General features: G+C 28.9%; 1 protein-coding gene across 2 annotated transcripts in view; it reads left to right on the top strand.

Moving 5' to 3' along the window:
- LOC118198621 (uncharacterized) overlaps positions 1-15,381 on the top strand; it is a 35,335-nt gene extending 19,954 nt beyond the window's left edge. For both annotated transcript variants that reach the window (XM_085814048.1, XM_085814049.1), the window contains exon 2: positions 6,505-15,381. In XM_085814048.1, coding sequence (XP_085670174.1) covers positions 7,358-8,758 — 1,401 coding nt within the window. In that variant the 5' untranslated portion in view covers positions 6,505-7,357 and the 3' untranslated portion in view covers positions 8,759-15,381. The remainder of the gene's footprint in view (positions 1-6,504) is intronic.
- Positions 15,382-16,102: the final 721 nt, after the last annotated feature.

Raw genomic sequence — 16,102 nt, 5'->3', positions numbered from 1 at the left:
TTCCAGTTATTAGATTTTGTAAAGAAATGTGGAGAAGCGGTAATAAATGAAGATGATATAACAGAAGTTTTTCATTGCAACGACAATGCCCCAGTCATCAATAAATTAACGGACAGCGAAATCTGTAGTTTGGTTCTAGATCCATAAAATATCACTTCCGATAGTGAAGAAAGTGACAGAGAGGTTATTGAAAACGAAAAAATTTTGACTGACAAATTAGTCGGTATTCTCGACACAGCAATTACAGGACTTGGACAGCGAAACTTTGTAACTGAACAAGAAATTATATCTGTTTATAGAATTAAAGAGAAAGTATTAGCACAAAAAAAAACGAAGCAGCTTAAACAACTTACATTGAAAGAAATGTTTAATAAAGTAAACAAATAAATATTAAGCTTTTTTTTTTTTTTTTTTCTTTTTGTAAATTTTGATACCCTTTAGATCATAATTGCTCTTTATTTCATAAATTACGGTTTTATATTTTTAATTTTATAATATCTGCATGCCATCTTATTAGATTTAAATTGATGATCTATAATCCTGAAAAACCCCTAATCCGGAATCCCCGAAGTCCTGACGAGTCCGAATTACGGACTTTGTACTGTACGAAATTAAATTATTAAATTTCAAATACCATAAAATTTAGTTTATCTTCATAAAGCAGTGTAGCATTTTTAAAAATCCAGTTTAGTAAGAAAAATATCAGTTTGTAATGTAAAGGCAGTTATGAAAAAGTGAAAATAATTTTCCAGAAAACACATAGTTCCGGTGACCTTTAAAGTAGGTTTAAACACATCTTATTTCTTGAACACTAATTAAATCTCTTTCACTTGTTTTGAAGCATTCATAAGTCAAATGTAGCACTGTTAAAAACCACAGGAGAATGACGAGAAAATTTTTTTTTTTTTTTTTTTTTTTTTCAGTTCTCATACATTGTCTTCAATTTATCACACAAGCCATGATTTGAAGAGCTAGCTGAATAAATTTTCCATTCCGCACTTGAGAAACCCTGTAGACCAATTCAAATATAGTAATAATTCTGTAGATGATTTGAGAATTAGAGAAACAGATGCATAGGTGAATGCAAGCAAATGCATGACAAAAGGGTGAAAAGCTTTCAGAAGTGCCCTTTGATTTCAACACATAATTTTATTTTCATATTAAAGGAAGCCTTGATAACATACATAGATTCACAGATCCTCATTTATGGGTACGCTATGCAACCTCACACGCACACACACACAAAAAAAAAAAAAAAAAAAAAATGCAAAAATACTAGACATGATTGTTATGTTATTAAAAAAAATTGTTTTGTAGTTATGAAATATATGTATAATTAATGTAAATTGTAACTTAGTCAGTTAGACAGAATTTAGAAATAAAATGTAAATTAAAAAATGTATTATACCATAAAAGAATATGTCAACAACCTTTGGTAGAGTTGTTAAGATGTCTAAGTTATACATATGTAAGATAAAAAAATATCCAAATCAAAATTACAACTTAAAAAGCCTCTTGATTGCTCATTTTTAATTTGGGTAATAACGTTGTCTAAACCAAGTTGTATCTGAAAACATAATTCCGCATTATATCATCTAAAAACTCCTGCATTTCTTCTAAGTTTTAGCCAATCAGATTAACGAAACATTTTACTATAAATGCCATTGCAATCCATCTACTCTCCCGTTTCCTCTGCCTGTGCTTGCTAGCTAAAGGACATCTCTTGCTTGGCTGCTTCTGTTAAAAATGTAATGCACCATCATAAAAATTGTGGGGTGCAGGTTGGCTCCATTGTGAAGTCCTATAAGTAATAAAGATATATTTGGAATATCAAATGATTTTGTGATTCTTCTAAAGTTCCTGGAATCTTCTGCTACGGAACTGATATCTTCAGTGATCTTGTAATCTTGTAATATCCTCAATCACTCGCGACTGCAAAATAATGTCTTCCCTAGTCAAGGACTCATCTCTCAATTCACTGCAAGGAACTAAATCTTATGTATGTGAGTTCAAATATTCAGCTTGGGATTGCTGTCATAGCAGACAACACACACCTTATCATCACATATATCTCTACATAAAATAAAAGAAAGAGTCTGTCTGTGTGTGTATCTTTTGTTCGTGCTGCGTGTAAGCTAATAGACCCACGGCTATGAAATTTGGTACATAAGTGCATCTAGACAAGAGCCAGTGCACCTCGAAGCGATTTTTTTTTTTTAAATTCGAATTCGTTTTTATGTTTTGTGACAAAATTGCATCATTTTGAGATATAATGGGCTATAGGAAAGCGAGATTTTACTCTACACACTCCATTTTCACATCGTCATGAAGCGTAGGCACTTAGCTATTTTAAGAACTTAAAATAAATTTTGTGTTTCAATAAATCGATTAATACGAATTTATTTAACAAAGTGAGCGTAACACCTTTTCAACGGGATTTTTTCTAAAAACGTTTATTTTTAAAAATGTACAGTTTATTTTTTTTTTTATTTTTGGACACATTAAACTTTTATCCTTGCAACTGCTTTTACAAAAAGAGTTTTGGAAAAATGATAATATTTTGTATTTTTAAAAGATTTTTTAAATGAAGCTTCCGAGTACACTTCTCCCATCTCACATCTTTAAAAATGTGATTTTGGCAACAATTTTCCCGTCTTATTGTTGATAAAATCGCATCATTTTGAATAGTTTAATTCTTTTAGAAATATGGGTATGGCAACAATTTTTCATAGTATTTCTTATGTAACTGTTTTTAAGAGATTGCATATTTCATTGTCATTTATATATATATATATATATATATATATATATATATATTTTTTTTTTTTTTTTTTTTTTTAAGTTGTTGTGCAGAGTAAAATTCTGTGCTGAATTTTATGTTTTTTGAGTTGCTTTCATGTTATTTTTTGCTTTATTCTTTTATGTTATTTATTGCTCATTTCACTGTTTTTAAGATATTGAAAAGTTTTGAGTGATTTTTTAGGAAACAAATTTCTTAATCTGCTATATGCCACTTGAGTTCTTAAGATTTTGCAAAGGGAAGTTGGTTAATTTATTTATTAGGATAATTAATATTTGTACTAAAGGATATTGCTTTATTTCATTGTAATTTTGTTATACGTAATAACTTCTTTTATGAAGTTGTTCTGCAGAGTAAAATTCTGCGCAGTTTTTAAATTTAATGTTTGGTGTTCCCTTCAGCTACTTTTCCGGTACATTTTTAAAAGCCAGACAAAGGTTGGCAGCGAAGCTGCTAGTATATTATAATCTGGCCCAGTGGAATAAAATGCATTTTTTAAGTGGTCCACAAAGTTTTTTTTTTTTTTTTTTTTTTTTTGAGTTGACCTGTTTTAGAGTATATATGTACAGCATATAATTTTTTTCCGAAAAGTAGGCTGTTCCTAATCTTTCGAATGAAGTTTTTATAATTTGATATATTTTTACATTTTTAAACAGAATTTCTGATAGTTGTAATTAAATTTAGGCAGAAATTAACATCAGTTTTATAGTTTATATATTTCAATTTTCATTTTTACCCTCTTTATTAGACAAGATGTGTGATAAAATGAGTACCTGATGATAATAACCTTAGAAGATTTTTAAACTTATACAGTCAAAAGTCGTTAATACGGACTCGTCGGGACTTCGGCGATTCCGGATTATAGATCATCAGTTTAAATCGCGTAAGATGGCATGCAGAAATTCTAAAATTAAAAATATGAAACTGTAATTTATGAAATGAAGAACAATTATGATCTAAAGGGTATCAAAATCTACAAAAAAAAGCTTAATATTTATTTGTTTACTTTATTAAACATTTCTTTCAATGTAAGTTGTTTAAGTTGCTTCGTTTTATGTGATAATACTTTCTCTTTAATTCTATAAACAGACATAATGTTTTGTTCAGTTACAAAGTTCAGCTGTTCAAGTCCTGTTAATTGCTGTGCCGAGAATACCGACTAACTTGTCAATCGAAATTTTTTCGTTTTCACTAACCTCTCTGTCACATTCTTCATGTCTTTATCCATTTTTTGCAGCAATTCCACTTTTTGTTTGATGGACATCGAAACATACTTTCGTTTTGTACGGTCCTTTGGGAGCTCCAGAATCGGAAATTCTATTTGACATAATCGAAAGTTCAAGTTTACTTTTATAGTATTGCTCTTACAGTCTGCAAAAAATAATAAGCCGGATCCAATTTGAAAATTAAGGAACAATGCAATCATCAACATTAACTGAAATAGATAATTAGATAATTTTAGCTTACATCGTCCGTTATAAATAAAACGTGCACGCGAAAACGTATTCTGCGCTTGCGCACACGCAAATGCGCAGTCGAAAGAGGTCTTACGAGCATGTGTCAACGCGGCGCATGCGCAGAAAGTTTTTAGCTTTGAGGTCCGGATTATAGATCATTCCGGATTATGGGTGTCCGAATTAACGACTTTTGACTGTAATTAATTTAGAGACAAATATAATAAATGATTTTAGGGGGTGAATTAGTATCTTTAAGGCTTTTTACTTCCTTGTACGAAGTAAAAAGGAAGTATTGTAATCGCAAAAAGCTTCAGGCAGCCTGTTTCAACGAAAATATCCACTTTGACCGCTTTCGAATGTAATTTAACGATATTTTTGCATGATATCTGTACGTAAGGGCAGAATAAAAGACTCTTTTCCTCCAAAAAAACTAAAAAACTGCTTTAAAATGAATTCTGAAGAGAATTTTTCATGGTGTCTGTATGAACGTATGTATGTACGTGCGTATGAACGTACGTACGTATCTCGCATAACTCAAAAACAAGTAGCCTCAGAACATTGAAATTTTGTATATAAGACTACTATAACATGTAGATGTGCACCTCGTATTTTGGTTTCAATCGTCCGCGCCAAACGTATATTTATAAATATATCCACTCTGTTACCCGGCTCAGTGATCTCAGTTTCTTTACTCTTATATGTTTGTAAATTGTACATTTTTTGCTTTAAATATCATTATGTTGTTTTTATCTTCCAGTTAAGGGTTTTATGCCTTTAGTAAATCTGTATGCAATATTTTTAGAATTATCAACAATTTTAAAAATGTTTAAGTGCCGCTAAGCCTAATTTTAATTTGATGGCAGCCATTGTCTTGTTTACATTTGAAACGGCTGAGTAGCTGATTTGTTGCCAATCTAGAGAAACTTAGCTTCGCAACAACAAAGATAATGCCTTCATTTATTATTTAAATCATGCTCAATCCTTTCAGGAATTTTTCCGAGGAAATAAGCGTTTAAGATTTACTTCGTAATTTTTAATACAGATATTTTGAGTTTTTATGTATTTTTGCCTTCTCGCGAAGTGAAAACTGAATTGATTGAATGAGAAATACTCAATCGTCTGTGAAAAACTGTTTCTTTTTTGTTTTGTTTGCTTAAATTCTTTTATACATAGTTCTAGCTTTATTATAGTATTTGAATAGAACATATAGCAATGATTAGATAATTCTTTAAATGATATAAATTTTGTGCATTCTGAGTTATAATATGAACGAAATATAATACCTGGCGCTAGGTTAAGTAAACCTAGCGCCAGAGTGTCGCTATGATAAACAAAGTGAATTTTAAAGAATGTATTTATTCTATTGTGGTTTATGCGCTGTCGGTGAAGTAGGTTTAATTCAATCTAATAAGTTTAAATAAAATGCAAGAAAAAATGCGTATAATTAAACATTCCGTACAAGGAAGTCATGTGGTGTACACATCAGATTTTTTCAGAAAGGGAAAAGTACAAAGATTAATGTTCAGTAGTTAATACATTACAAAAGTTTTAAATTCTGTGCAGAATTTCATTTCCTTGAGAAATATTATGTCAGTTACACTACCAGTACTTCATTTCTGTTAAAATTTCTGCATTTCTTGGCAATTTTTTAAATCTGTATGTTAACTGAGAGTGTTTCGCAGGTTTTCCACATCTGTAATTCAGTGCACGTACATGTTTATCAGAGCGAAAAAAAAAAATCTGGTCAAGTCAGTAGTGGCATACTGTTGTCCGTGATAGTCAACAAATTCAATAAACTGTTCGGTATAGGGGAGGAACATCAGATGGTCTGTATGATAGATATCTGCACAGCAGTACTGGAGTTTGCAGCTAGTTGCTGCGTTAGCAATAGATATCATGTTAGTTGCAATGATGGTAATGTACTTTATTTGTCAAGAAGGATTGGAAATGATTAAAAATTAAACAAATGTGTTTACCTACCCCCCAATCAATAAAACCAGCAGGATCTTTTAAAATTTTATTCAAGTTAGTCAAAAAAAAATTGCAGCCTTTATTTCAATATTCAAGTCAGAGTGAGTGAAAGTTCTGTGTGCATGAACAAAAAGCTATTTATTATTTGAAATATTTATAAATAAATGTTTAGTATTGATTATTAAATGTTTCAATTTAGTACAGAATTTGTAGCATGTTGTGATAGATATTTTTATTAAGTATTTTTGATTAGTGTGTTTTTTCTTCTTCTCGCAGATTTTATTTCTTTAAAAAGAAAACATTGCCTGTTATTCTTCTGTAGTAAGCTCATCCAGTCAACCATTTGAGCATCTGAAGCATTTGAGTGTCATCATGAGTGATAACTAGTTATAGAGTACTGAAAATAAGTTTCATGAAAAGAATTAAATTTTATGCTTTACAGTGTAATCTAATCGGTGAATATTACAGGAAACATCTGTTTCTAATGAATTCAAAAAAGAAAACACATATGTTGTGTGCAAAATAATATACTTTTATATATTGTACTAATATTTCAATTTTCCCAACATTGTAGTTGTGTCTTTATTGTTCTGTTTTGTTAATTTCTGTATGTTAGTAAATGTGTTTTATGCTGATTTTAAACTATACCAGAAATTGTGATTTTCATCTGAAAATTGTATGAATTGTTCGAGATTGAAAATGGTAAAATAGTTGAAGTTGTAAATATTTGACATTTCTTTTAATATTTTATGCAATATGAGCTTATTTTGTTAATTTAAAAAAAAAAAAAAAACTTTACCATTCAATGAATATTATTTTTTTTTTATTTCAGGAAAAGATATTTTTAAAAGTTATATTGTTTTATCTTACTTGTCCTGTGTATTAAAAATCTTCCTAGATTACACTCTGAAATATTCTGTCCACTCTAATGTAAGTTACAGTTTGAAACAGTTTTGTAAATCAATAGTTGTGTGGATTATAATAATTCTGAACTATTAAAACATTTCTAAAATATATTGTAAAGATTGTATCACTAAGTTATGTGATTCAAATATAAAAATAGACTGTTATGAATGCATTTCTTTTATAATTAATGAAATATCTTTGAGTGTTACTTTTACAAATTTAAATGTTGAACTTATTTTTTTCCGGAATGGCATTTCAGTCCATTCCTCTTGGCTTATATCCACCTGGAAGGACATTTGATCAGCAGGAGCAAAAGCCACCGGTTAACCAGAATGTTCCTGTGCCAGTTAATGGTGAAAAAGCTTTGATTTGTGATCAGTGTGGAAAGACATTTGCTGACAAGAACAGTTTTCACCAACATGCTCAGTTCCATTCTAAGCCTTTTGCTTGCAAAGTTTGTAAGAAAACATTCAATTCTCAAGGAACACTCACTCAGCATATGCGTATACATACTGGCGAGCGTCCTTATATTTGTCAGCATTGTGACAAAAAATTCAACCAGGCGGCTAATTTGCAACAGCATCTTCGAATCCATACAGGAGAAAAGCCTTTCGTCTGTGAACATTGCAACAAGTGTTTCAATCAAAAGGCTATTCTCCAACAACATATCCGTATTCACACTGGAGAAAAACCTTACACTTGCATGTATTGTGGGAAGAAATTTTCTCAGCTAACAATCTTACAACAGCATATAAGAATCCATACCGGTGAAAAGCCTTACGCATGCGAAGAATGCGGAAAGCGTTTCAATCAGAAGACGATTCTTGATCAGCACATCCGACTTCACACTGGCGAAAAGCCTTTTACATGTCCTTATTGTGGGAAAAAATTCACACAAATGGCAATTCTCCATCAGCATGTTCGAATTCATACTGGAGAGAAGCCATATGGTTGTGACCGCTGTGGAGAAAAGTTTTCACAGAAGGCAATTCTGGTACAGCATATTCGTGTTCATACAGGAGAAAAGCCTTTTCCTTGTATGTATTGTGACAAGAAGTTCAGCCAAAAAGCAATTCTTTTGCAGCATATTCGAGTTCATACTGGGGAGAAACCATATGGATGTGAACATTGCGGAAAGAGATTTCGCCAGAAGACCATCCTTCAGCAACATATACGCATCCATACTGGAGAAAAACCATTTGTATGTGAGCTCTGCGATGAAAAATTCAGTCAAAAAGGAAATCTACAAAAACATTTACGTTCACATTCTGGGGAGAAGCCTTTCACATGTGACCATTGTGGACTCAAATTCACTCGAAAGGTAATGCTAGATCTCCATATACGCATGAGTATGAAAGGACCTCCTACTTCCACTGATATAAATAAGCCACTTACCTGTCATTTTGGTTTGTCAAATGACAAACAGCTTAGTAAGCCCTACATATTCAATGCACCTCCAAATGACAAACCAATGACGAAACCCTGTCATTTCAACACTAGTGATAAAGCTATAGCTAAGCCATGCCACTTCAATCTGACAACTGAAAAACATGCTGCTCATGCTTCCCTTGCTGCTTGCGTTTCTAGTGCCATAGCTCAGAATGAATGGGCTTTCCCTCAGTAGCAGTGTCCTCTAGATCTGTGATTTTTTTTTTTTTTTTTTTTTTTAATTATTATTATTATTCATTTAATTTCACTGTAGGCATTTCCTTTTTTGGCTTTTGCAGCCTGAAACATTTTGAAATTATATCAGTCCAGTATATTCATATAGTCTCATTTTGAAATTCTATGTCTCAAAAACACAAGTTAGATGCCAATAATTTTCAATAAGTTTGAGTTCAAGCAGTTTAAAGGCTGTCTCTAATGTGTACAGTATTTATGATAACACGGTAAATGCCTTTTGCAAATGCTTAAGGGTATTTCCTTAAGATGTTAAGGTATTGTCTTATAACATAAAATTTAGCAGTGAGTTTTATACTATGGTCTGTGTAAGTGTTTTGCATTTGTCTTTATTTCGTATGTTCCTAACATGCTAGTTTGAATTTTCGCCAAAATGAGAATTCTTTCTTCCTCACTCTAATCATTTACATACTCTGATGCCAATTTTGTTTTGAATCATAAGTAATGACTAGTGTGAACCGTGCATTATTGAATTTTTTTTTTTAACACACTGAAACATGCGTAGTGCCTAAACTTGTTATTTCAACGTTTTAAGTTATGTTACTCCTTTTAAACATGACTAAATTTATCATTTACTTTTAGAAAATGATGATTACTTGTAAAGAATATTAAAGTTCCTTAACTGATAACATGGTTCGTGATGGACAAAGTCGGTTAAAATCAAATTGCATGCATGTCTGCTTTTATTTGCTAAAAATGTATACTTTGTTGCTTATTGTAATGTTTTTGTTTTCTGTTTTATTGCTTTTATTGAATGTTAATTGTCATTGATCAAACTTTTGCATTTACAAGTAATATAAATGCATATTAAGTTTGTTTGCTTTAATTTTCTTTTGTATTATATTTTTGTTGTAAATTTGAATCGAAATCAGTCTTGCTTAAAATAGTTTCAAGTCTTGCTTAAAACAGTAATTTCAAGTCCTGTTTTTAAGTGATATTGGGAAAAATTTTTCATGGTTTTAACCAAAATTTGTCATTTGTAAAGGCATTTGAAACTGGCTAATCACGAATATTTTTAAGTAAATCTTAATTTACTCTATTTGAATTATTAATGATCTTTAATTTTTAAAATTTGTTTATGTTATATAGGTATAAGTTTATTGGTTTAAATCGTTTACAAACTCATAAGTTTTTTAAATTTGTGATATTTTGTTTGTTTATATGTAAAGAATTTTAATAAAATCCTCATCATTATTTTACCTTTCTTGTTTGTATTATGCTGTTCTGTGTTGAAAATGTTTTTATATACTATAATAATTTCATTAAAATTAATGGTTTTATATATTATTAATAAAGGTACTTACTTGTTAATAGACAACAATTCGTACTGTTGACATGTAAAATGAGTATTGTAACAATCATCATACCTTTGACAAAAAAATCTAAATCTCATATATATATAGCATTGTGTCATACTATGTAATAAACAGAAGTGAAACAGAATTATAATAACTTCAGATAGAAAGTGATTGAATACACTTAGTAAAAAAAATGCAGTATTTCTCTTCATAATTGATTTATGATTGTATACTTATTGTAATGGTTATTTTCATTTCCCTTTGTTTATTTTGATAAGAAATTTATTCATAATGCTGATTGATAACTGGTAAGTATCTAATTAAATACCTGGAATGCAGAAAGCTTATGATACTCAAAATATTTAATTTTTTTTTGGGATATATGTAAGCCTTAATCAAAAAAAAAAAAAAAAAAAAAAACTTGAATCTTCTGCTTGGTGGTGTGTATTATAATTTTAATTTAAGTATTTACCAGTGATTTTCTTTTTTCTCTTTTTTGAACACAGATTCTGTATACTTATCATTCTATATCCATTATATATATATGTGGTTAATTAGATTCAACTTTTTTGCACTTAGAAATAAACCTTTTCACTTTCACTGAGAAGGAAATGATCATTTCTAGAATATTTGTTTTCTGAATTTAAAAATATTGTTAGAAATAAATATTCTTATGTGAATAGTCAAATTTTTTATTGTGTTATTTTGATTCATGCAAACTTTGCATATTTATCTATTTGTAGTTAGATATTTTGTAGGATACAGTTTAAATTTTTGATACATCTGTATATGCATTTCTAAAACTATTCCATGAGTTAAAAAAAAAAGTTAAGATTTTTAAAGACCCTAAAAGGCATTTTAATGAGCTAATATATTTAATGTATTTATTTTATATTTATACTACAAGTAATTTAAATAGCATTTATTATAATCTAAAATAAAAAATTTATATGCAGTGTTATTAGGTTAGGTCAGTGGTATTCAAACGTTATGGCACCCAATAAATTTTATGCAAACCAATAAAAATATGAATGACTCCAGAATTTTTTTTTTTTTTTTTACTTCACCCATAGCATTACCTTCAATTTAGACACTGTAGGATTTTTTTCCACCTTGAAACAGTACTATAAATTTTTGCAACCCATAGTTTGAATACCACTGGGTTAGGTTATTGAAATATGGCAGAACACACAAGGGCTATCAATCTAAGGGGACAGAGGCCTTCATGGAGGAGACCTACCTTCCCGAAGCATTTTCTAAGGGAATTTATCTTGTATCAACAAATGCAGAAAGTTGTGCTCAAAACTGAACCTGAATAAAATTCCCAGCATTCTAAAATTTTATCCTTTTATTGATTCAAAATACAAGCTGTAATGAAATATAATGATAATGTTAATGAAGTAACTTCTTATAACACACATTTAGACTGAATATTAATAATACTAATATATATATATTATTATTAAATATTCTATTATTATTTAGTCATAAGCTTTCTGAACCATATTTCCAAAAGTATATATGCCTTAGTTAATTGTTAATTACTTTGAAAATAAATTGTTTATAATTATTTCTAACTTAAAAAATTCAGTTTACCAATAATTTACACTTCCTGTTGAAAATTATGATTGATTATAAAATTGCACAAAGAACACATTATCCAAAACTCTTGGAAGTAGATGCAAATTACTTTTTTCATGAAATATTTTTTTAAACATACCAAAAAAAAATAAGTAAAATTTTCTATTAACTTATCAATGGATATGTATTTTATATATATTCGAGACTTTTGTAAGACTAAATTTGTGTATGTTTCTGTTAGTTGAAGATCTGTTTTTGAGAAGGTTTTGTTTAAAATTAGGCATATTATTTTATTGAGAAGTTGTGTCTCTTGAATATAGTTTTAAAGCATTCACATTTAAAAAAACACATATATAGGGCAGACAGTTTATTAATTGAGGCAATCTATTTCATTCTTGTGAAAAAATGCCTAAATAAATTTGTAACTGTTAAAGCTTTAATCTATTTGACTCATAATAAATTTGCCTTATATTTTTTATTTTGTGTGTAACATGTAAGTAATTAAATTAATGTCAAAGTTTCTGGTTTCCAAATAATGTTAGTTAAATCGTTTTAATCATGGCAAATGTGCAATTAGAAATTTTTTCTCGGGAAATTTCTAAGCTGAAGAATTTTAATCCATAAAATTTGCTTACAACTTCATGTTTTTTTTTTTTTTTTTTTTTTTTTTTTTTTAAGAAAACTTATTACATATAACCACCTAGCTTTAAAGACATCTTTCTGAGGATCAGTCATTTTTTTTTTCCCTTTTGTGTAATTAATATGTCATCTTGTGCATGCAAATAAACTAAGTATGTCTTCATGAGTAGTCAACTTGAAAAATGGTTTTAAATGGTAGTGCATTTTGATCTGAAGCAAAAGTATGATAATTCTGAATTTTTACAATGCCACATTATCAAACTAAAATTGTATATTGAAATTATTTTTTTCATATTATTGAATGTGTAGAGGAATAAAAAAAAATTACATAGAGTAACTCTGCAAATAAAGTTAATGAGATAAACTTATTAATAAATGAATTTTTCTTTAATGTTATTCTATTTAATAAATTTTTACTTTAAAATTATTATTATTGCATGTGCTTGAATTATTTTGTTTATCTTTAAAATATCCATAGGCTATTTAATTATTATCCTTTTTTTCCCCTGAATTTTTTTTTACAGTTGTGTTTAATGATTAATTAGCCTTACAACAAGTGGTTCAATTTGCTTATAAAATATTTTGGATAAATAGTACTAAAGAAAACAAACAATATACAAGCATCATTTTTTAAACCAAGTGATTGAAAACGGCAAATAAAACATGAAACAGCTACAGAATCTTTCTGAATATGACCAGCTGAAGTGGTAGTTGTACAGTCTTATAGCAGGAATCTCGGTGAAACTAATGCATTTGATGTTTATTATTGTTATTGAATGTTTTCTGCATTTTTGTTGCTCAGCATATTTGGTATTATATAAATGATTATTGTAATAAGGTGCACTTTGAACAGAGTGGAGTCATTATTTTGCCAGAAATGTTTTTAATAAACCCCTAAAAAAATCATAGTTAATATTAGAATAAAGTAGTTTTTCTTAGCAGCTATGAAATGTCGGTTTAGATAACTGCAAATATAAAAATATCAGTACAAGAACTAACCATCTGCATCGAAAATGGTTGTGGAATATTTTGGAGGTGTTCTCTCATTTATTGATATGTTTAAGAAAAGAAAAGCTATTCATGAGTTATCGATGAAGACATACGAAGCAAGTTTTTGAGTCTAAGCAGAGAAATCAGAAAATATATGTCATTTAATTGTAATTACAATTACATTATAAAAAATTTTATGTGCATCATTTTTAATGAAATTCATTCCATATTAAGTGAAAGCAAGTTGCAGTTAATAAATCATGTTAATTCAAAAGCATAACAATTGAAGTCATAATTAAATAAGGGATTTCTGTAATTCCATCTCCAGTGTACTTAGGAATTATGCACATAATATCAGGTGATTAGAACAAGTGACATTGCTCAAAAACTGTGGTTGGTATGGGGGGAGGGCCTGAGTGAATATTTAAAATCAACATGCAGATGCATAAGAAACAATTTTACCTATTTTGTGACAAGACCAGTATTGTTATGGTTTTCTTGTAAATAAGCATGAAGTTGTATACTTCTTTTATGAGCATCTGTATATTATTTTTGTTTAGCAGAGAGACTTGGATATACTTAATTTTCTTTTATGAGCCATAAACTCAACATGGTTATGGTGTGCTATCCCTATCACAACTTTTACTGTCAGTTTTCTTTGACTGATCCTCATTCAATAATACATTTCACATAGTCGTTCATTGATAGGGGGTCAGTTGTTAATCACACCCCCAGGTTATGTGCCTGAACTGTGGTGTGTTTGTGTGTGTGTAAATATGTGTATATCACTTAAAATAGTTTAATATTAATCTTTGTTTTTAGTTTGGCATATAACTTCCATTTAGAACTGAAATTTTAAGCTATTTATAAGACACCCACTCATTGCATTTTATGATAGAGTTGTCATAAGGTTTTTGAAATAACTTATTATATTATGTAAAATATATGTAAAAGTCTATAAATTTTTATGTTTATATATAATATCAGGAAGTATAACATCCATGCATAAAATATTCAGATGGATGCTTTGTTGAAGTGGTATGACACTAGCATAGTATAAAGCAGTGAGATGCATATTGTGTAACAATTCTTTTAAACCACCCATTATATTATAGTATGTAGTATGATTCAGGGTATTATTTGAGTGTTATAATACAGTGAATTTTACATGTTTTTACCCGGGTTTCATGGTAGTTAAATGCTTGTCTGCGTGCTTGTAGGAAGTAATAGTATAGCTTATGCTTTTTCATGCCATGTATGTATGTGTGTGGTGTCATAGGCATGTACATGGAATCAGCCAGATGGAGTGTAGCACCACTGGAAAGGTTTAGAAAACATTTAATGCAGAAAGTAACTTTATTATCAATGTTACTTTAGTTATACATTAAAAGTTCTTGTAAATATGATGAGAAAATTTTGTTTTGGTACAGTAGATTCCAATTCTTGCAACTAGTAGTTGGTGCTTATCTATCTGGTCCAGTATAATCAAAGTGTTTGTACATGCCTATATGTGGTATCTATTTTCAAATGTAATTTTTTAGTTTTTCATTGAACGTTTGGTTTAGAGTTCCCAGAAATTTTAAATGTTTCATTGTTTGTTCATTTGTATTTTATGAGTTGAGATCTGAATTTTTTTAATGTTTTTAAAAAGTGGTGAAGAGTTGTAAAAAATTCATTATTCATAACATTTGATATTACAAAACTATGCAACTGCATAAAGAATTTTGTTTGTTTAATGCTATATATTTGGATTTTATTTCATTAATAATTTCCAAAAACTATTTTGGAATTTTTTAATAAATTTAGAATTCCATTTTGGCATTTATTAAGCTCTCAAAATATAATTGTATGCAATTTGAAGTTAATTTTTTTAATCATAATATATTTTAGTGTATTTCATATTCCTGTTATGCATAATGAATTCAAAGAATATATGCGTTGTAAAGAATAATTTTTTTGTGTTATAATTCAAAATTGTGAGCATTCTAAATTAATTCTTATGCTAAGTTCATCTGTACTGTATCAGCTTTAGCTCAATAAACTGAAATTGGTTTTAGAATCTGTGGAAAAGTGTGTTCTTTTTCAGTTTTAGGTGTTTTTAAATTTTGCATTCATATTTAAGAAGTTTAAAAAAAATCAGATTTATTTTTTTTTTAAATTCAGACTTTCTGAAGCATTTTTCTTTTAAAAATTTTACATTAGTAGAAGAATTAATTGCATATTTAGCAATAAATTAACACTTGGTCACATTTAATCAATCATGCATACTATTTCTCTTTTTATCATGGGAGAGATATGCTTAGGTAGCTGACTGGGTATTTAATTTGTATAGATTAAAGGTTCTTTTGAGGCCGATTTCTGTGGTAAGACAATGATTTTTTTTACATTTCAACTATTAAATACAAAAAAATTGAAAAAAAGGTTATAGTATATTTTGTTAAAAAGTGTTTCTTCTTCCATTCCCCACGAAGTAATACTAACGTTTTAACATATTCTTGGTTTTAGAAAGTTAAACCTAAAAAAATATATTAAGGCTAGACAAATAAGCATTTTAATATTTTCATTTATTCATAAAATATTTAAATAATTAGTCATCTTTATTGAATCTGATATCATTTCTTCTATGGCAACCCATTTAATGAGAATGATTTTAATAATCATTAAAAATGTCAATTTTTCTAGAGCATACAATCTACGACAAAGCCAAAGCTTTATTGATGAGATGGTGACATTCTTTTCCCTAGTAAATTTGTTGTAAGTAGTCTACTATCATTTTTAAC

Source organism: Stegodyphus dumicola, chromosome 3, assembly GCF_044657685.1.
Source record: "Stegodyphus dumicola isolate Sdum_Otavi_A_Nest chromosome 3, ASM4465768v1".
In the NCBI taxonomy this organism is placed as follows: domain Eukaryota; kingdom Metazoa; phylum Arthropoda; class Arachnida; order Araneae; family Eresidae; genus Stegodyphus; species Stegodyphus dumicola.
Note: the sequence above shows the minus strand (reverse complement) of the source record. Positions and strands in the feature narration are given on the sequence as shown.